At 39.9% G+C, this 21,146-nt stretch overlaps 2 protein-coding genes across 3 annotated transcripts; one reads left to right on the forward strand and one right to left on the reverse strand.

Annotated features, from left to right (window-relative positions):
• Positions 1-885: 885 nt before the first annotated feature.
• On the reverse strand, positions 886-7,629 carry hexa (hexosaminidase A (alpha polypeptide)). The gene is made up of 14 exons (XM_076089162.1): positions 7,310-7,629; positions 6,441-6,545; positions 6,256-6,321; positions 5,990-6,036; positions 5,745-5,855; positions 5,565-5,666; positions 5,208-5,340; positions 4,753-4,933; positions 4,433-4,519; positions 4,248-4,320; positions 1,986-2,166; positions 1,696-1,786; positions 1,473-1,580; positions 886-1,345 (listed from the first exon to the last, which is right to left on the reverse strand). The coding sequence occupies exons 1-14, from the start codon at positions 7,572-7,574 to the stop codon at positions 1,282-1,284; spliced, it is 1,614 nt and encodes a 537-aa protein (XP_075945277.1). The 5' UTR covers positions 7,575-7,629; the 3' UTR covers positions 886-1,281.
• Positions 7,630-8,200: 571 nt separating this feature from the next.
• arih1 (ariadne ubiquitin-conjugating enzyme E2 binding protein homolog 1 (Drosophila)) lies at positions 8,201-20,917 on the forward strand. 2 transcript variants are annotated; one of them, XM_076089163.1, is made up of 14 exons: positions 8,201-8,677; positions 12,810-12,877; positions 12,981-13,128; positions 14,427-14,519; positions 14,610-14,665; positions 16,219-16,285; positions 16,442-16,548; positions 16,652-16,694; positions 16,804-16,875; positions 17,213-17,343; positions 17,594-17,651; positions 18,039-18,320; positions 18,894-19,006; positions 19,092-20,917. In XM_076089163.1, exons 1-14 carry the CDS (start codon positions 8,390-8,392, stop codon positions 19,174-19,176), a joined length of 1,611 nt encoding a protein of 536 aa, XP_075945278.1. In that variant the 5' UTR covers positions 8,201-8,389; the 3' UTR covers positions 19,177-20,917. The 2 variants fall into 2 exon arrangements, with proteins under 2 accessions (XP_075945278.1, XP_075945279.1); XM_076089164.1 differs by having other exon boundaries at positions 8,204-8,677; positions 18,060-18,320.
• Positions 20,918-21,146: the final 229 nt, after the last annotated feature.

The following is a 21,146-nucleotide window of genomic DNA, read 5'->3' on the forward strand; positions in this document are numbered from 1 at the left end:
CTAATATCATTTTTATTATTACTCACATTACTATTTTATATTACCCATACCATTAACGCGCATTACTGACTTTGCTTCTTCACCGGAGTCTCCCTAGAGTGGTGTGCTACTGTTGTTCAGCGGGAGGTACCGATCCCTGGAGTGGTATGCCAGTACTTTTCCAACGGCACACCGTTTCCTGAAGGCAGGTGCCGCTTGAAAGTTCATATTATTGGTATATGCCATTGAATCAGAGTGGTATACATATATATATACATATACATATATATATATAGGGCACATCAGTAAATACTAAATCACTTTATTGTCATTTAAAAAGCCTTTCATATATGCAAACAAGAAAATAGACGAGATAAAACGTCATCCCTGCTGCCAGTAAATTACCGTTATTTTACGGGGAAATTGTTTAAAGTCTGTGCTTTCTCGCCTCGCAGGTTTCTGTGGATCCTGGTTATACCTGGACCATGCTCTTGCCTCCTGCCGTGATTCTGTCATATGCATTGAATGTGTTGTAACTCTGTTGTTGTTCATTGTGTACACATGACATCTATTGCACTTCTGTCCATCCTGGGAGAGGGATCCCTCCTCTGTTGCTCTCCCTAAGGTTTCTTCCTATTTTCTCCCCATTAAAGGGTTTTTTGGGGGAGTTTTTCCTGTTCCGATGTGAGGGTCGTGGGACAGAGGATGTCGTATGTGTACAGATTGTTAAGCCCTCTGAGGCAAATTTGTGATTTTGGGCTATACAAAAATAAATTGTATTGAATTGAATATGTGTGGAAAAAGGCTGTCAATGTCTTTATTTTTCTATATTAGATTAGCGTTGGGATTAGGCTAGCAATCTGTCTCAAGCAAGTTGTCTTTGCAGAAAAAAAAAATGACAACATCTGCACAACAACATTATTTTATCATGTTGCAGTCCAACAGTACAAGTTTTAAATTTAAAATCTACATTCTATATTTTGCCGTCATCAAGTACAATTCAACATGACATTACAGTGAAGCACCTCAGGTTCTTCCAAACAAGGTGTTTGGGAACATTTCTATATTGTGATTTGCTAAACATGCAAAATTCAAGCACAATTAAATAACTATAGTTTTTATAAAAAAGGAGAGAGAAATTATAGGTATGAGATAAGTCCCTGAGAAAGCATTTTAATGTTCAAATTCTGTATTTAAGACTATAGAAACAATTTATCAAAGATTTTACACCACTTTAAAAGAAGGCAACTATGAACTTAATCCCCTGGGAAAAACCTTTCAGTGTTAATCCATCCAACATCTTCAAACACCTTGGTACTCATGTTTACAATGTCCAACATACAGTGGCTCTGCTCGGATGCCACGCCTTGAGGAGAAAGGGAAGCAGAAACACCAGTATATAACAAGTAAACATGTGAAAAAGTGCCCCGTGTCTTGTTGAGGTATGCCAGCCCATAGCTCTTTACACGTCCTGGATAGAAATGGTAAATTACCTCACAAGCTTGCAGCGAAAGTCCTGCAGGCGAGGAAACGCCTTGCCCAGACTGGAGGTCTGCTTCTCCTCACTCCAAAGTCTCTCTGCCGCAGCACTCGCCCTTGGCCTGTAATTGTGGGTGCAACCAGTGATTATTTAGAGTAATTTCATGCAATTGTTGCTGCACTTATTATATTAAATTGATTAGTATTAGGCATTCAGAGATTTTTTTAATCTTGTACCAAAGACGTGGACTGAGATTAGTGGCATCCACATACTCCCCCCACATGCAGACTTCACCCCCTATCACCAGCTTCTTCTGTTCCTCAGTACCTGCAAGGGGATGGTGAAAAGCTTTGCTTCAATTATATGATGGCTGTTAATGAATTTACAATCAATCAGAATCTTCACTTCAAATGTATCACACCACTTCACATAAAAACTGCAAGTCAATGTTTAAATATGCCTCTACATCACCAGCACATACCTGAGGCAGGTTATACAATATGATATTACTTTGGCATGCACACACCAGAAAAGTTCAGTGGCTTCACGTTGTAGTAGTCACGCCAGTCCTGGCCATAGGAAATGTGGTTGATGTACCATGGGGCAGCTAGCAGGACCCTCATGCCAGCTTTGGTCATCCTGCTGAGCTCTGCCTTATAACTAGCTGGGATACCCTTCCAGATGTGCAGCACTGTGTCCTTAGGAATCTGAACAGGGTGATAAACAACATGCTGTCTTGCCCTTCTGTGCTATATTGCATCTGATGACTGTTTACATATAGTGTTTTATATATCAGAAAATAGGCACATATAAAAACTCCTTAATGAGCTTTTATCAACAAGGGCAAGCATTTACTTGCATGGTTCTCAGAATTTGTAGCCCTCCAATCGGGCAAAGCATCTGAACTTTTGGATTCAGATGGATTCATAAATCAGTTCTTATGCCGCAAAGGCATTGTCTCTCCAAAACTAGTCTGTTAATAAAACTAAAAGCCTCGCCCAGAATATCCTTTTTACAAAATATGACCTTCTTGGAGGATACAGTGTGCACAGTACATGATGTTACTTTAACCAAAGAAGATGGGAACTGAATTGTATAAATCTATGCTTGCAAGATTGTGTAAATCTAAAATTGATAATTGGTTCATTTATTTTGAATTAGTCAATCTAGTTAGCAGAGCTGACTACAATCTTTAAACCAACAGAAATGCCCAATAGGCAAGTCACAGTTTTTAGCTGGAAAATGTAGTAACCAGCATGATGAAACATGATTTATCGGTAGTTTATCTAATAAGCAACCTGACTGTGAAACAACTACGGACCACTTTTGACTGACTTACATATTTCTCCTGTGCTGGGCCTTTGCTTTAATAATTTGAAGCAAGGAACTTTGTGAAATTACTGCCAATGGCAATATTTTTATACTTCTGTGTGTAGGGAAAGCTTGTGCATGTTTCAATGGGAGCATAAGACAGCATTCAGAGCTTGTACCAGAGCAATCAGACCTCTCAGTCGCTGTGTCCCAATTCCATACTACTTACTAATTCTAAGTTGAGTACTGTTTGTAATGTGTTCACACTGGAAAAGTTATTAAAAAGTACATTGATTTATATGCTATTAAAATGTCTGTACTGTACATTCTGTATAGAATTAGTATACCATATGAAATTTGGACACAGACGATGTCTCTGTAACATGAATGCAGTCTTCACTGCCACCTAGTGATATAGCTACAAATAGAACATTCTGTGTTGCACACTCAAAAAGGTTTGGTCGTGGATATCCTGTATTTTAGAGGAAACAAGTCATTATTAGAGACAAAAACCACAGCAGAAAGTACGACTTCAACTAGACACAGCACGCACAATCTTTTCTGACCCTCGAAGGCGAGGGGCCACACAGTATAGAAGCGGGCCCAGTTGTGTGTGGGCCCTGGCTGGTCCAGATACCATGGAGCGGCGAGAATCACCCTGAGCCCCGCTTTCACCACCCTGTGCACTTCACACAGGTAACAGCCATCTCTCCACCACTGATAGAGAGCTACGCTGCAACACAATGCTATCGACTATCAGACTTACGATAAATGATTGTGAGATACATTAGCTTTTCTTTATAAGACAATATACTGTTAAAAATGGTTGGTCACCACTGAATCTGCTGAGCTCAACATTATATATCGGTATCTAACAAAAACATTACAGTCATACATAAGTAAAAATGTATTTATCCATATTATGTGACAATTACTAGCCTGTGAACTGAAAAGACCAGATGGGGAAAAAATGCAGACCAAAGATGTGTGAAATATTTGTGACAAACTAAATGCTACGTGTTTAAATTTAAATATCTCCTTCAGTGAATGCACATACTTTGACACAATATGAAACAGCTGAAATATTTTTTTTAAATGGGACAAGTACTACAAAATAAAGCAGGCCTTGTTTTAGACGCGTTGATCTGCACCAAGCTACAAGTAATGGTTAAATGCATTTGTAATAACAAACTTCATTGGTGTAAAGTAAACACGTGGTGGTGCTGCAATGATATGAACATTTTCAGCATTTAAAATATTAACATTTGTGAGCATGTAAATCATTGCTTATCTGTAAAAAGCAATATAATGCAACCCTGCACTAGCAGAAAAAAATGTATCATATTATAAACAATATCTAAAATGTATGTGAGCCTATATGAACACCACTGATACATATTCTACTATATTCATGTAATTGTATTCATGTATACTGTATATTATATCACAGAGTTGATATTTGTTGGGGTGTACTTACTCGTTCATGGTAGTCAAACACATCCTGCCAGACAATAACTGTCTTGTTGAGGGCTGAAGCGATATTCACAATGCTGGAAATATATAATAATAGAGACATTAATGACATTTGTAACTTAAACATGTTGGTTGGTGTACATCCCCGAGCTTTTTACATTGCACAGTATGTTCCCCTTCACAACCTACTTCTCCATGTAGAATGCCTCCAGTTTGGTGAAGTCTACTCCAAATCCCATCTTCTGCATAAATGCTCGGACATCCGGGTTGGAACTCCTATGGAAATAAGCAGTGACAATCTTTTTTTTTTTGTTGGTAAATTTAAAAACATGTACCTACATCATCTACCTTCCCCTTGCTTAAAAAAACCCCCAATTCTAAACGATAAAAACAAATGTACAGATGTGTGTGTGTGTGCAAATTTAGTAGCAATATTAACAAACAATAGTGATCAAAACCAGAGCAAACAGTCAGCAGGAATTTAAATGATCAGTCACATTTCAACCTACCAGCAAGAAAAGTCCACCTCATCCCCTCCTAAGTGGATGTAGGAATCAGGAAACACCGATGACACTTCCTTAAAGAGTCTCGCCATGAACTGGTAGGTGGAGGGCAACACTGGATTAACAGGACCAAAAGCACCTGAAGGGGTGCTCCCGCTGTAGCAGGGAGTCAACAGGTCAGACTGCCCTAGGGAATAAATAAATCAATCAGATTTAGTTCAGCATTTTGTTAAAATACATTTCTTGTATTTTCTGTTGAGTGCAGACATTTGTTGCTACTGATGTAGCCATACAAGTCCCATAAGAAGGGAGTCAAACACAAGATTCAGTATCTTGTTAGCATTTGTAGTCTTGGCTTGCAGGTTTGACCAAACCAGGGATAATGCCAAATACTTTATATGTTGAAGATCAAGAAGCTGGGATCATTTGGACAAAACAGTTGTTTAAAGAGTAAATTTTACCTTTTCCCCATGATTTGGTGTGGCCGGGTGAATCAAACTCAGGAACAACCCTTATTCCCCACAGCCTGGCATGTGAGATCACCCTTCTCACATCCGATTGTGTGTAGATGTGAGTCATTGGATGGAAAGCCCCCTGAATCAGAGCCAGAAGTTTTTGTTCAGGATGGATGCAACTTTTCAGTATTTCAAATCATGAATCCACATGCAGTAGGCTAGTTAAAAATGTAGGATAATATAAACTAACAAAGTTATTATCATTAAAACGCTGATACATTTTCAAATTAGAATGTGCAGAATAATGGTGCACATGAGTCTAGGTGGCTTGTTCGTTCTCATTACTTCATCCGCAAGACATACCTTACTGGAAAGGTCTGGAAAGGTCTGGCTCTGGTAAGGGAAGGAGGGGTCATCCACAATGTGCCAATGAAACACATTGAACTTACTGTAGGCCATTGCATCCTAACAAGAAAGATATATGTTAGTACCACTGAATGAAAACAGAAGGCTGCATTTCAGGTTATGTCATCTGTTTATTACCAGAGTTTTCAAAATGTCCTTCACTGGTAAATAGTGACGTGAAGTGTCCAACAAAATTCCCCTGAACTGAAAGCTGGGGAAGTCGTCAATCTCAGTCTTGTTCACAAAATACTAAAAGGAGAAACAAACGGTGAGAAAATGCTTGATTGATCTACTACAAACACGAATCAATCTTTATATCATGGTAACAATGTGTATTCAATAAGTAAAAGCTTTAGAGAACTCATTGTACAATTCAGACTTACTGAGCCAAAATCATCTTGATACACCAGCTGACTGAAGGTTTCCAGACCTGCGCTTAATCAGAGGATATATAACATATAATAAGCAATCAATTAAAGCTGCACAGATAACAGTGAGAGATCAGTTATTAAACTTTGGGTGGTATGAGGAATCCAGTACAACTTGCTAACAGGCTTTGATGGAACCATAGCCTTTCCTTTGCTAACTGTAGCTGATTGTTAAAATGTCTGTTTTATTCATGTGTACTTTTGTACACATGTTTTTTCACCTCTTAATGCACCCCACACGGTTTCCGCATTCAGTGATGCTTGTCCTGCAGAGACACTCAGATTATCTGAAACGCAAATAGAAGCGAGTTAGATAACGCATCAAACCCCACTGATTGGGAATGGTTGTTGCCACTGTGACCTTCGCATGTCATGCTCTGTCTCAGATAAATGTGTTGATACTTACATCTCTCAGATGAGTCCTCATTTGGGTAACTCTCACAATCATCATGGTCAACAGTGATCTCAATGTTAAATGGTTTATCCTCAAAGAATCGCAGAACACCATTTCCTGTTGATCATAAAAGTGAGATTATCACAGTTTGTAGCGTTGTAGGTCTGTGCATGAAGTAGGCCTATAGTTTATCTTTTTAATTTTAATTATACTTCATGCACAGATCGTTGTAGAAGTGTTGCCTTTGCACTCTCATTTTGACAATGGTCAAATGGTTTGACAATGGTAAGACTGCCATCATTCTATAAATATGGTATTTTTTAAAACACAAACATTACGCTGTGCTGTACTGGTCCATTGTCATTGAGGGATTTTAGGGTAGGTAGGCCTACACGGGCTGACTGATGAACTGCTGTCTCTACAAAGCCCATTGATCTTCTTTAAAAGCCAACATGACAAACAGAACATTCAAAACCAAACCAGTGAGCACTTTGTTCTACATTTGTGTGCATCCATTATGCAATCTTACATGTGTGAATCTTCAGATCATCACACTCCTAATGTTAACACTACAATTTAAAAACACAGGATTTACATGCATAGTTTGAACATTGTTTGTGTTTATAATGACATATTCATGGCACAGCTAATTCTGGTCCTATGATATATAACGTTTCAGCATATAGGCGCACTAAAATGTAAGTGTCTGCTGAGTTGACCACGGAGATCTGAGTGTCTGCTGACTTGACCGCAGTCGCAATAAATCATACTTACATATTTGAATCATAGAAACCCTTTGTTAATATTTACCATTTTTGTTAGTATGACTGGACCTTTTAACTCCCGCAATAGTCTTTAAGACACCTCACTTTATCACTTACCAGTGTAGTCTGGAAAGATAAGAGAAAAATATCTTATGAATGCAGAATCCAGAACAGAGCAGCCCTGCTGTGCGGCTGACTGTCTTCCGTATCCAAAGTAGAAAGCCTGAGGGTTCAGAGGGTATCGCTCGATTGAGGAGGTGAAAGTCTGCGGTAATGGCCACACTCCCTCCACTGTGTGTAGGCCAAGCGGGAGGATAATAAGTAGTAAATAAAAATGTGGACGAGTATATCGTCCAAAACTAACCATACACACAGCTTCCATCCTACTTCACTCAAAGGCAGACTGCACTGTGACGCAGCGCCAGTCAGGTGGACAAGAGCATAAAAGTCACATGACTGGGGCCACACGGTGTGGGTGATTTTATTTTTTTATTATTATTTTATACTAAAGGTAAAGTAAATGGTTTATACGGTTTGCAACTGTCGTATATCTATATTTAGTTATTGTATAGTTACATAACACACAACATTAATTCTACTTATACGAGTACATTAACGTAATGTGACGATTGACGCAAATGTAAAGTGAAACTGTGGGAGATACAACTATCATGAGGTGGGCAAATAAGGCTGACAAATACTGGTTGATGACAGTTATTACAAAGTCAAAACATGTGTGCAGCATTTAAGTTATGAGCAAGCTCAGAATCGTATAGTTCGTGTAATTGTTTCAACCGCAGACCCTGCCTACATTTTATGAGGGAGCAGTGTTCACTTGCCGCTGACTTGAGCTGCAAGTGTTGTAAAATTGGCATATAATAATAATAATGATATATTGCGTATTTGAAAAATAGTTTCGATACATATTAATGTGAAACAAGAGCGTTCCATATAAGTACAATTTGTTTTTTTTGTTTTTTTTTACATGTTCCTGTACAGCCCATCTGACGTAAGGACGTCGTCAGTCGGTGACGCTGTGTCTCTTTGTTGGCTTAGCAGCGGCGACGTTTTGTTGTTATTTTCGCTGCAGCCGAAAAACAGGCTCGGATAATTTTGGTTTTCGTATTGTTCCGCAATCAACATTTCACACACTGTAGACTTAGGTGTGCTTGTCACGAGTTGATAACCACCCTAGGAATGGACTCAGACGAGGGTTATAACTATGACTACGACGACGAAGAGGAGGAATGTAGCGAGGATAGCGCCGAAGAGGAGCCCGAGGACGACACCCTGGAGCTCGGAGAGGTGGAGTTGGTCGATCCCGTGGTGGCCGGTGGAGAGCGAGACGAGTGCGGTGAGACTGGCGGAGGTGGCCACGGTCACGGCGAGGAAGAGGAGGAGGACTACCGCTTCGAGGTTTTGACTGCCGAGCTGATCCTCCAGCATATGGTGGAGTGTATCAGGGAGGTCAACGAGGTCATCCAGGTAGGTATTCTGGTGTGTCGGCGTCAGGAAAGACCGGGGTCCAGGCTTGGTTGGAGCTTAAACAGGCCATGGACGTTAGCTTAGCCATTAGCCTCGTAAGGAGTAGTTTACTTGCTGGAAGTTGGCGGTTTCACAAGTGATACGATTTACACAACACTAAAATGATTTATTTCTCAATGTAGCTCTCTTTTTGTGTGGGTAGTGTTTACAATTTAGGTATTGACTATGTTAAATGCTTACATTTAAGTAATAATTTCCATACGAGTGCCAGGAAGTAGTCTAATCCCAATTGAGAAGTTGGCAGCTCCGTTTGCTAAGCTAATGTTAGCTTGCATGTCAGCTAGCTGGCTAACTAGCCATATGTAACCGTTAATCGAGCACCTTACTGCAAAAAGCGTCACGTCTTTGGTGTTAGATTTAGGTAACGCTAACTATTAACTCGTGCGAGACGACATGCGGAGTGTGTTAACCAAGCAATCTATATTTAACGTGTCAAATGTTTTAAAATAACAATCGTTGACGATATTTTAATGTTGCACGAAAGGCTTGGTCATCGAGTTGGTTAGCAAGTTAGCGTAACATGCCACAGGGTTAATTACGTGAACGTTAACACACTATCTTATCATCGCGTCCACATACGTTTGTATGGATCGCAAGAACGTTATAATCTGTCAACCGCTAATAGTTAATAGCGTTTATTAAATATAAGGGCAAACTCATTGGAGCCCTTCGGTTTCGGTTTGGGCCTCCATTTCATTTCACTTAGCTAACTAACTTACAGTTGAGTACAGAATAAAAAGTGATTTTGATAGACCGGGCACTATTAATGTGTTTGAGAAATAACGTTATATTTTATACAACGCGGTGATTTTGAGTGCCATTATTAACCAAACCCAAAATTGGTAAAAAAATAAAAATCAGTCCAGTGGATCCGGTACAGCCGCATGGCAGCAGAAACAACTGACATGGTCATTCTTCTAAAAATAGGATTTACATCTACCTACTTAATATTAAGGTGTTTTTTTTTTGGCACCAACAAATAACCTTTTAAGCAAATTAAATAACCACCACATCTGTTCTCAGAATTTTAAGTTTTCGATGTGTAGTATGAGACAGAAGGATAATTAACTTAACTGGAAATTAATTTCCTTGTGAATGCCTCTCATGACTGTGCATTCACATGTGGAGTGACTGGATGTGCCTCTGAAGGGGTAAAGTTACAGCGGCTGATGGATTTATTTCATATGAAGAAACTTGTTGACTGTCAAAAGATTCCACTGCAAACTTCAGATACACAGGCAACACTTGAAGGAAGATTGTCCATGAATATATTAAGAGATGTTTCCAATATTTCCCACCCCATTTATATCAGTGAGTGTAGACCAAATTGTAGGAACAACTCCCACCAATACAGTTCAACAACGCCACAAACGGCAGCCTCTAAAGTGAGTATCACATTGAATCAACACCTCTCTCTTAACATCGTTGTAGCCTTTATGAAGGTAGGATTTATTGCAAGTAGGTGACTCAAGTAGGTGATGCCCTTCATGTAAATGGAAGCGTTCAATTTTTTGAAATGACTCCACTACCGCATTCAATTTTATCAGACACCACAGGCATGAAGTCATACTTTCAAAGGTTTTGGTGGCATCTCAGCACGCTGAACTGCCAACTCCGTCAGATACACAGTGCTTGGCTTCACCACACCACGGACTGTGGGGGTTGAAGCTGCTGCGGTAGTGGGCCAATCACATGGCGCATTATATCAAAGAGTGCTTGCGGTCATTGGCTGCGATAAAAATCCTACACATAGTGTTTTTTTTTCAAAATCTGGGTTTAAAAAAAGGATCAAATGCAGGTATCTTTTGACGGTTTGATACTACTGGTACCAGGTCTGTTTCGGTCTTGGGATGTTAATGATAAACCTTTTAACCGTTTACCGACAATACGTATTTTGACCCATTAATGCTATCAGTTAAACCGTTAAAAGTAATATTAGAATTAGTAGTAGAGTAGCAACTTGTCACTTAAAGAGTCTAGCGCTGGTCCACCTTAAAGTTCAACCCACCTTAAGTGGGCTAGTAGTCGAAAATATTGCTAATTTCGGGGGCTAACCTCCTTCACTTTAATCAACAGGTGGCAAGCAAGACGCACACACTTCGCTTGGGTCATGAGCAGTTGTGGAGCATTTATTAATCGACAAATTTACGTTCACACAGCGGTGGACTTCACACACACTCTGTCTCTCTCGACTGACCACTTGCTAACATTGACCGAGTATGCCGGCAGACACACAGCTGAGCACCTAGCAGCTAAGTTAATTGATGTGGTGGAGACTTATTGTGAAAGTGGCTACATTAAAAAAAAAAAAAAAAAAAGAAGCATTGTGTATAAAACAATTCCCTTATCTAATCTTGCAATTGCTGAAAACAATAGGTGCTCTGTTGAACTATGGCACGGTGATACAATGTACTCTACTGTTGCACCATCATTCTGATTTTACAATGGTATGTAAAATGCTTATTCTCTTGTATTATCACCATGTAATATACATATGTGTGTTTACTACTCTTTGAGGTTGATATGTATCATCACACTTCTCATCTGACTTCAGTAGCCAGAAAAAGTCATTTTCATCAGTTTACTGTTCATACAGCAAAAGGTGTAAACAAGTTCGTTTGACATAAAATAAACCAACAGCAAGTTTTGATGGGGGTGTGGGGGGATTAGTGCATTTTACTACTTTAAATACCTAAATGTCATCCTAAACTGAGATACGTTAGGATTTCAGACTTAGGAAGTTTCTGTAATGAGGCCTCATGTTTCATGTTTTGGTTCTGCAGCTTTCTCGAGAACTGTCAGACAAACAACTTGACACTTGACACTGAGCTTTCTTAGGTCCTCAGTAATACATCTGCCATGACATACAGTTGTTGCGTCACAAACTAAAGTCATGTCTACGCTGTCAGAAATATCATCAGTGAAATACACTGGTTCAGGGTCACAAACCGCTTTATATAGCGGCATTTACTATGTTGTTTAGATTAATTAAATATTGAATTATGTTACTATTCTAACTCATTCTTCCACAAAGTAACCTGCAAAAGGCCCCCAAGGCACTTCAAAATATGCAGCTCAACTACTTCAGATGAAAACATTGTCGTACTACATTTACCTGACAGAGAAATGTTACTGGTTGTGTTGCAGACTCAGATTTAGCTCACAAAATGTAACTATTACAATATGATGCTATAAACTACCCAGCATCATCTTAAGTTGCAATTCAAGTAGTTACGTAAATGAATACTGGCTTTCCAGTTCAGGGTTGTTATGACATACAATGATTCAATTAATCACTCAATCGTCACAGCAATCCTTTTGAATTCTCAATGTATCATATTCTCAATTTTCTAAAACAATGCACATGGCTACTTTTTCAAGAAGTAATATAAGCTCTTCTGCTCTTACTGCCTCTGCCGACGAGGTTAACAACACCACGGTTGAATTTCAGCCGGCATGTACGGTTTTTAGATGCTGTTGGTAGTGACATCACAGGTCTCCTGTGTGCTCCGTGCTCCGTGCACACAGTGTGTGAGAGCTCCGCTCGGTGAAACACCAAGATCAGTAGAGGAGAGAGAGAGGGGGGAGAGAAAGAAGCGCGACACAGGGCAAAAAGCAGTAAAGACTCAACCTAAGCCGACATGAAGCCATACTTTTTATTATATTTCGTCGATGCAGAGTCGTCCGCATCGCAGTGCACCTTAGAATCGAGAACTTTCCACATTTTGGACTTCTATGGTTGTAGTTTGTGGTGGTATTTTACTGGATCGTAACATGAGTAAAGGTGTTTCAGATGTTTCTACTAACTTACATCGGTGGACAATAAATGGTAATGTGAGGACTATTGAATCTACAACTAGCTTTAGCTATTTCAAATCACTCCATTAATTTACTACGAGGCTTAATCAATTTCCTAAAAGCCTGGGCCTTTAGGCTTCCTGTTGTTCCACGAAAGATTTGTGAAAGTGGCTTTTCATGTCACATTTACTCCTTGTTGTTGCAGTGAAAATTGGCAGTAGTTAAATGTAAATTTCAGTTTTATTTCTGACCAACTCTTTTCTTGTTCCTCTAGAATCCTGCGACAATAACACGCATCCTTCTCAGTCACTTCAACTGGGATAAGGAAAAGCTTATGGAAAGGTAAGAATCTCTGAAATACAAGTTAAGAAGCTGGCATAGTAGTCCCCGAAATAACCCATTTCTTAATGCTTTCTTCAACACCTTTTTGTCTCAATTTATACAGGTATTTTGATGGCAATCTGGACAAGCTTTTCTCCGAGTGTCATGTCATCAACCCCAGTAAGAAGCCTCGCATCCGTCCTCCAATCAACACTAGATCATCGGCACAGGACATGCCATGTCAGATCTGCTATCTGAACTTCCCCAACGCTGTGAGTCCCGTCATCACGGCAGTATTGTGTTGCGCTAGCCCAATATATGTTGTTCAGTTCTAAATAGTTTGTTTTCAGACCTAACACAGCAGAAAAAGTAAAAGAGGATGGCTAACTTCACGTTACAAAGGGTGATCTTATTATCTGTGTATGGTACTATAATTAATATTTGTGAATGTAGCTCAGTGTCATTAATTCAACCCTCATTATACAAACTGCATAATTTGCAGTAATAAATGGCAATATATCGCAATGTTTGATATTGCAATAGTCAGCATATTGCCATAATATCGTATCTTGACTTAAGTATTGCGATAATATTGTATCGTGGGGCCCCTAATACCCGTGGCCCAACGAAGCTGGCATGTTCCTCAAACATTTGGATTTACGGTTATGTTCCTCTGGCTGCCGCACTCTTCACATCAACCCTGTGAAACATCACAGAAGTGCAATTGCAGATTGAAAGTCAGATTTACTCAGGAACTGGCAGTTGCAGGAAGCTCTGAAAGTCCTGCAAAAGATAAGGAGAACTCCTTATCTTAATATCTGAATTCTGTCTTTTTTTGAGTGAAGACCACAGACCACGTGACGGCTCTTATGCGGTCCATGTCAGTACTGAACCGTCTTCTGTTGGTCCGGTTATTGAGCATGTTACAGTCTTGTCCCTCTGACCGTATGAAAGCTTTGATCTACACACTTGTTTTAAACACGGTCCTTCTTAATTGGAGGATACATGCTGATGTGCAAAGGAAAATAATTAGGTTAAAGATTTTTGTATTTAAATTTTAACATATTACGATTTAGCGATTTTTACTTCCAACACAAAGAACAATTACATTACACAGCTGGTTGCAGATGCCCTGTTATCCTCTTTGGACTTTTTAATGTTTTATTGTTTTACAACTTTGAAACACATTGAAGGTAATTATTTTTTGGTGGTGGTTACATTCATCAACAGAGAAAACTTAAGTCTCAATGTTAAAACAGATTTCCACAAATTGTTCTACGTTAAAGGCAGAGTGCACAACCTCATTCCCAAAATGATGTATATTGTCTCAACAAAAGATGAACGTATACTATCCCGGCCAGGTGGGTTAGTGCAGCTGTGATATTAAGAGTTTCTTCTCTCATAATCAGAAAGAAAGTTGGATAATCCAGATTACTTTAATGTTGAATATTTGTATATTGTTTTAAATATGGATTCCTTTGAATGGCCTTTCCTGGTTACCAAAGGGTCATGTGGTTATTATCATGTGGTGTCTTGTTGTTCTTATTTACAAGATGCTTCTCTCTTGCAGTACTTTACCGGCCTGGAGTGTGGACACAAGTTCTGCATGCAGTGCTGGGGAGATTATCTGACCACCAAAATCATAGAAGAAGGAATGGGACAGGTAGCCTCTCAGGGTTTTTCTTCTGCTCACTGAGCTTACTCTTTTAATAGCTGTCTGACTAATGATTTGCCTTTTGTGTTGTTTTCTCAGACCATTTCTTGTCCTGCTCATAGTTGTGACATTTTGGTCGATGACAACACCGTCATGTGAGTATCCGTTTGTGCTCATATTTGTTCAGACTTTCTTGTTATGAAAAGAGCAGGAAACAAAAAGGATTCTTGTCTAATCTCTACACCTCTGCGCTGGCAACAGCCGTGGCCGGAGACGTTCTGTTTTCAGGTTGTCCATACGTGCACAACGACGGGAATTTCTTAAAATTAGGCACAAACATCCGGCCGTGACTCAAGGATTGATTATTCAACTGATTAGATTTTGGTGGTCAAATGTGAAAGTTGCTATGAACTCGAGTTGGGGCTGTCAACAAATATTCCATATTCGAATATCTACTCAAATAAAACAGAGAAATGTATATTTGCTTGTGGAGAAAAGAAAGCATGACGACTGTGGCTGGCTGCCTCACATGCACTGAATGCACTGATGACACGAGTCACACAACATCACTTTCAGTAACTGAAAATAAAATCTAACGTCAAGCTGAACGATGAATAATTCAACAGCAACCGTAATGATGGCAGAGAACTGGGCCGCAGAGAGAGAGTGACTCTGTCCTCACAGCAAGCGTTACGTTACGTCATGTGATCAAACCAACATGGTGTCACGGACATAACGGGGGCGAATAAATATTCCAAATACTCAAAAACTTTTAATATCTCAGGAACTCCCTGAGCGAATTTCTTCAAATTTGGCACAAATGTGCATTTTTACTCAAAGTTCAACTGATGACCTCACAGAACACGTTTTTGGCCATAACATAAATATTAATTTGCCAACGATGACAATTTCACCCAAATGTCTATTAGGATAAAATAATGAAGTGAGAGCCATGTTGGACAGACGTGGATCCTCATGACGCGTTGATACAACCGTGAGGCGGTGATTTTAGTTTGTTGCATAAAACATGTACAGAGACAAACCGCCTGAGAAGGAGCATCGTTGCCTCTGCAGTGCTAAAAGTAATGTAACTTTTCAATTGTTGTATTAAAGTTAGAAAACATACAAACACCCATACACTGTGCTATTTGGTCAAACAGCTATAATTGAATAGTGAAGAACACCAACATTAAAAATCATTTTTTTTTTACCTGACATTCTGCCTCCTAAAAGAAAGTTCTTAGTGCGGGGCTCTCTAGTTCCACCTCTACTTAACTCCTTCACAATGTTGATGTTACAGCCGGTAGTACAATGAAATAAGCCTCCATATTGAAAGCATGGACACTAATCTCTTCTGCCAGCTCTTAAGCTGCCACTAATGGTCTTAACCTACATTCTGATCCGACAGGTTAACGAGAGACCGATCCGTGTTGACGGTCACAGTTTAGTTTCATGAAATGCATTTTGTAGCACTTAGTTAGAAGCTTAAACTTAGTTTTGTAATTATGAAGTGTGCTGCTGGTAAATAATGCCAATTTACAATTTTCCTTCATTGAGCTACTAAAACGTAACATTGCGTGACATCCTTTTTGTTTCCTGCACTGTTTCTTGCTGTAAGTTATGCACTGAATGTGAAGGAAGGACGCTTCAACCAAAGTCCTGATTTTTATATAATGAAGACTAATAAGTGATTTGACCTCTCCTATAGGCGCCTCATAACAGATTCAAAAGTGAAGTTGAAGTACCAGCATTTAATTACAAATAGTTTTGTAGAGGTAAGCTTTGGGATTTTTTTTTTCTCCTTAACAGAATATGAATATTAAACATGAAGCCTTGGTTAATGATGTTGAGCTGTTCTTCTGGGACCTTCTTTGTGCTCCGTCCATGAAACTATGCGTTGATATTCTACCTCTCATTACTTCCTTTTAAAGTGCAATCGACTGTTAAAGTGGTGCCCGGCGCCAGACTGCCATCATGTTGTCAAAGTCCAGTACCCAGATGCCAAGCCAGTGAGGTGCAAGTGTGGCCGTCAGTTCTGGTAAGATAGTGTGTTTGAAGAAACAATGTGTTGACTAAGGAAGTTTAAAAGTCATTATTTAACATTGTGTGAATTTGACTCGTGATGCCGCCCATTGGTGCAGCTTCAACTGTGGAGAGAACTGGCACGATCCTGTCAAGTGTAAGGTAAGCCGATTAGAAACACGTACACACCTCGTAGACACGCCGACCTATTACTCCAGCATTCTATTAAGATACAAATGCTTCATTGTGGGATTATTTCTTTCTCTTGTAGTGGCTGAGGAAATGGATAAAGAAGTGTGATGATGACAGTGAGACTTCAAACTGGATTGCAGCAAATACTAAGGTACGGAATCAAGGTGGTCTGTTAGTTTGACCCTCGTCTGGTTCGTGTTGGTCGGTCATTATTGTGATGATTACAAAAACATTTCGATTTTGGGAATACCGATCATACTGAGAAACTGACGGACTATACAGTTTTTTAGGAAGCTTCATCACTTATTTGTATGCGGAAACATACAAATACCAGACACTATCATGGTCCCATTGTTGTTTCGGACACAACTGTAGATTGATGAAAGACCTGCCACCCAAAAAACTAACTTGTTCAGTTTAAACATCTACAGTCAAACACTTGGCGTTGAGCAGAGACTCACAGAAATCATTTTCTCCTCTCATGACAGGAGTGTCCAAAATGCCATGTGACCATTGAAAAAGATGGTGGCTGCAACCACATGGTTTGTCGGAACCAGAACTGCAAAGCTGAGTTCTGCTGGGTCTGTCTGGGTCCATGGGAACCCCATGGCTCCGCCTGGTAAGACCTCATGGCTTATATAGTAAATGACGAAGCCGTCACTGGCTGCGATAGAATATACTTCAAACTTAAACCTTTTAAATATGTGGAAATGTAATCTATCAATTTGCAAATTGTCATGTCATACCGTTATATGACACATCTAACATCTGCATTGTGAGAAAGCAAATGATTGTCAGATTGTAGCTTTGTGTCTTATTGTTTTCTGGAAAACATTGTTGATGGTTCTGACTCGGCTGTAACGCTTTAGGTACAACTGCAATCGCTACAATGAAGATGATGCGAAGGCAGCCAGAGATGCTCAAGAGGTAACAAATAACACTCTTATTGATACATTTAGAAAACTGTTCAGGCTGTTTTTTGTGCCATGGGCCACTTTTCGGTCAAGACGCCTCTGATTAGAAATGACAAAAGAGGCATTTCTAATCAGAGGCAGCAGCATATTTGTTGTAGCATGTTTCCATCCCACTGCACTGGGTGACACACAACTCAGAGAAGAGATATCTGTAACAAGATGTCTGTAATTTAATAAATACAACAGCAATTGTATACCCTGCAACAAAAATACCTACTAAATTGTATACGAATGCAGAATTATGACGTGTGTGACGTGTTGCCGATGATGTGGTCCTCGGTGTGTCTGAACATTAACAGTCTCGTACACGTGAAGCGGAGTTTGTTTGATTTAAAGCCAGTTCCATGCTGTGTGTGCGCAGCGCTCCAGGGCCGCCTTGCAGAGGTACCTGTTCTACTGCAACCGCTACATGAACCACATGCAGAGCCTGCGCTTTGAGCACAAGCTCTATGCTCAGGTCAAGCAGAAAATGGAGGAGATGCAGCAGCACAACATGTCCTGGATCGAGGTGCAGTTTCTGAAGAAGGCTGTGGATGTGCTGTGCCAGTGCCGCTCCACACTCATGTTCACTTATGTCTTTGCCTTCTACCTCAAGAAGAACAACCAGTCCATTATTTTTGAGGTATGATAAAAGGGAAACTATTGGCACAGCTGTGAGCAAACGTTGCATGACGTAAACAACTTGAGCTATTTTAGTATTCATATTTTATTTACAAATACCATTTTCAAAACTGTTAATGTCGACAGTTATCACCGCTATATAAAATGAAGAATTAATCGGTGTAATGGAATTGTTAAGTAAGAGTGAAGTGCCACAAAAAGGCAGCACTACAATAAAAAAAACACTTGTGAAGTAGATCTTCACCAAAATCAGGCAGGCTGAAATGTGTCCCTATAAGCTTTAGCTATTTAGTACAGCTGTTTGTGATACCTTTCTAGCGGACAAACAGAAATCCCACAAAATCTGTCCACGTTTCCTTTCCTCTCTGGTAGCAGAACTAGTCCACTAACAAAGGCCCAAAACCAAATCGCTCACCCGATTGTAGGGAGGGGCGAATGGGAGGAAATCGGCCCAAACGTCCTGTAGTCTGAGCTCGGCCTTAGGCAGGAGGATTTGAAGTGTAGGGGACATGATCATGAATAACTGATATTTCTTTGAGAATAATATTGTTAATCCATTTTTTGGGTTTATCAGAATAACCAGGCAGACCTGGAAAATGCCACTGAGGTGCTGTCTGGCTACCTAGAGCGGGATATCTCCCAGGATTCCTTGCAGGACATCAAGCAGAAAGTACAAGATAAGTACAGGTCAGTAACGGTGGAATCGTAATCACTGCTGCCGCTGTTCTGTTTGTGTGTTCTCGGAGGCTAAGAAATGTTTTGCTCTCTGCAGATACTGTGAGAGCAGGCGAAGAGTGCTGCTACAGCACGTGCATGAAGGCTATGAGAAGGACCTGTGGGAGTACATTGAAGATTGAGGACACGTCCCAATGCAACGGACTCTTGAGTATCTTGACAAACTAGAGCGCTGATGCAATTTAACAGGGCAGCACGGGCCTTCTGCCGCCTCTCCTTTGGCAAACCAACCACTTTTGCATCATTTTCCTGGATTTGTTTAACAAAATCTTCAAAATAAATTATATTTAAATGAAAGGTAGAGTAATAAAAAGAAAGTGTACAACAGTATTGTTAGAAACAGAGTGGCGTCTTGAGAAAGCAGAAAATCCATCTTAAACAAATGCATCCCTTTGGCTTGTATTGTAACACCTCCCCTGAACTATCTTATTTTCCATTATTTTTCTTTGCTTGTGGATCTTTTTGTTTTTGTTTTAATTTTGATTTATGTTTCCCATTAGTGTGAAAATGTTTTCAACACAGCTTTAATTGTCCTGACCATGTCTGCAATATCTGGTGAGATCCGTGTCTGAGTGGCTGAATGTTGATAGGTTGATTGCAAAGGGGCGAAGACATTTCAGGGGGGGGGGGGAGAGAAGAAAAAAAACATCAGAAGAACAAATGAGCAAGTCTGCATTTTTCAATTTGTAAATAGTCCATATGCATGGAAGTTAAAGAGCAAGAGTGGCACGTGTTTGCATAATTTTGAAATATTTATTCTTCACCAATATTGAGAAAGGTGTACTTTTGCCATGTAGGTTGAGTCTGTCTTCTTCCTCCATAGTGTGCGGGAGCTTGAACGTCTTTGGCAAAAAAAAGACATTCGTCCTATCATCCTCAGTCTCTCCAGAGCAGTGTACAAAGTTACACCTTATCAGTAACTCTCAATGTGGAATACTTTCTCTTAGTCGTCAAGTAATCCGATAAAGGACTCCGTTAAAGAGCACAGCTGAGTTTTAACCGTTCAAAGATAAGGAAGAACGCACCGGCCCCGTGTCCCTCTATTCTAACCGTTAGCCGTACCCTCTTAGTTGTGTTTAGAGGTGTTTAACATTTAAGTACATTACTAATTATTTGCAAGAGCCAAACTGAGTGACATTCACTCTTCTTTTTTCTTTTTTGTTCTCTTTCCCGACATGGCCCTCATAAAGCTCAGCTTGCACCTTGTGGGGATTGAATGAGGGTAATAGAATGTACTGACAGCACATCTTTGTCGTGCTGCTAACTGGGCTGGATCACTGTCGAACAGGGTCAGGCATGTGCATCGCTCTTGCGGGGAACACTTGGGCCGGATAGCGCCGTGCCTCCTTGAAGACATCTCTTGCCTTGCAGTGAGACCGAACACAGCTGTACACTCGGCTACACAGGTGGACGTGCGTGATCCTTTAGGCAGATGAGGAACATAGGGCAAACTTCTAAAGGTTGTAGGACTGTTTTATAATGCCGTTATGCTTTTGCATTCATAACTGTATTTTTTCGCACATTGGGTTGAGGAGTCGACATGGAAATGTCGGTGCCCCTCCAGGTTTTGCATTGTTCCATGAGGTGGTTGCTCTGGTTGTCAAGCGCTCTGCTTGTAAATGCTCATTCATGTCTCTGCAATATGGCGGTCTTCACTAGATTGACTGGAGGGGACGTGAATATACAGGCGGGGGTTGCAAGTCAGAAGAACTGTCATTTTAAAAAAACAACATCCGTTAACCCAGTTTCAGATCTTTGGGGAATTCTCTCCCAAATGCTTCTAATGTGTTCAAACTATTATTTTATCCTAGCAAATTATAAACTGTATTGTTTATTTGAATAAATGTCATGAGAAATCTCGTTTTTTGGGAGTACTGTGTGAGTCATTAGAGTAGGTTTGGTCTCAATCATATGAATTACCCAAACATCCGTGATGCATTTCTGCATTATGTATTTTGCGATGTAGTGTACGGCAGAGCTGTGTCTTCCAGAATTGCGTGGAATTCATTTGCTTAACTCTCTTTGAATAATTCTTTTTGATTTTCGGCAAAGAAATGTTTTGCTTTTTTTTGTACCACTTTTATTTGCAGAC

The sequence above is a fragment of the Anarhichas minor genome, unplaced genomic scaffold (genome assembly GCF_050575085.1).
Source record: "Anarhichas minor isolate MPS153535 unplaced genomic scaffold, ASM5057508v1 ptg000011l, whole genome shotgun sequence".
Classification (NCBI taxonomy): Eukaryota; Metazoa; Chordata; class Actinopteri; order Perciformes; family Anarhichadidae; genus Anarhichas; species Anarhichas minor.

Coding starts and splice junctions, on each gene's coding strand:
- hexa (XM_076089162.1), bottom strand. CDS start 7,574: ATGGAAGCTGTGTGTATGGTTAGTTTTGGACGATATACTCGTCCACAT. Junction 1,581..1,695: donor AATCTCAGTCCACGTCTTTG/GTACAAGATTAA, acceptor CCACAATTACAG/GCCAAGGGCGAGTGCTGCGG. Junction 1,346..1,472: donor TTTCGCTGCAAGCTTGTGAG/GTAATTTACCAT, acceptor TTTCTCCTCAAG/GCGTGGCATCCGAGCAGAGC.
- arih1 (XM_076089163.1), top strand. CDS start 8,390: ATGGACTCAGACGAGGGTTATAACTATGACTACGACGACGAAGAGGAG. Junction 13,129..14,426: donor ATCTGAACTTCCCCAACGCT/GTGAGTCCCGTC, acceptor TCTCTCTTGCAG/TACTTTACCGGCCTGGAGTG. Junction 14,666..16,218: donor GTCGATGACAACACCGTCAT/GTGAGTATCCGT, acceptor CCTCTCCTATAG/GCGCCTCATAACAGATTCAA.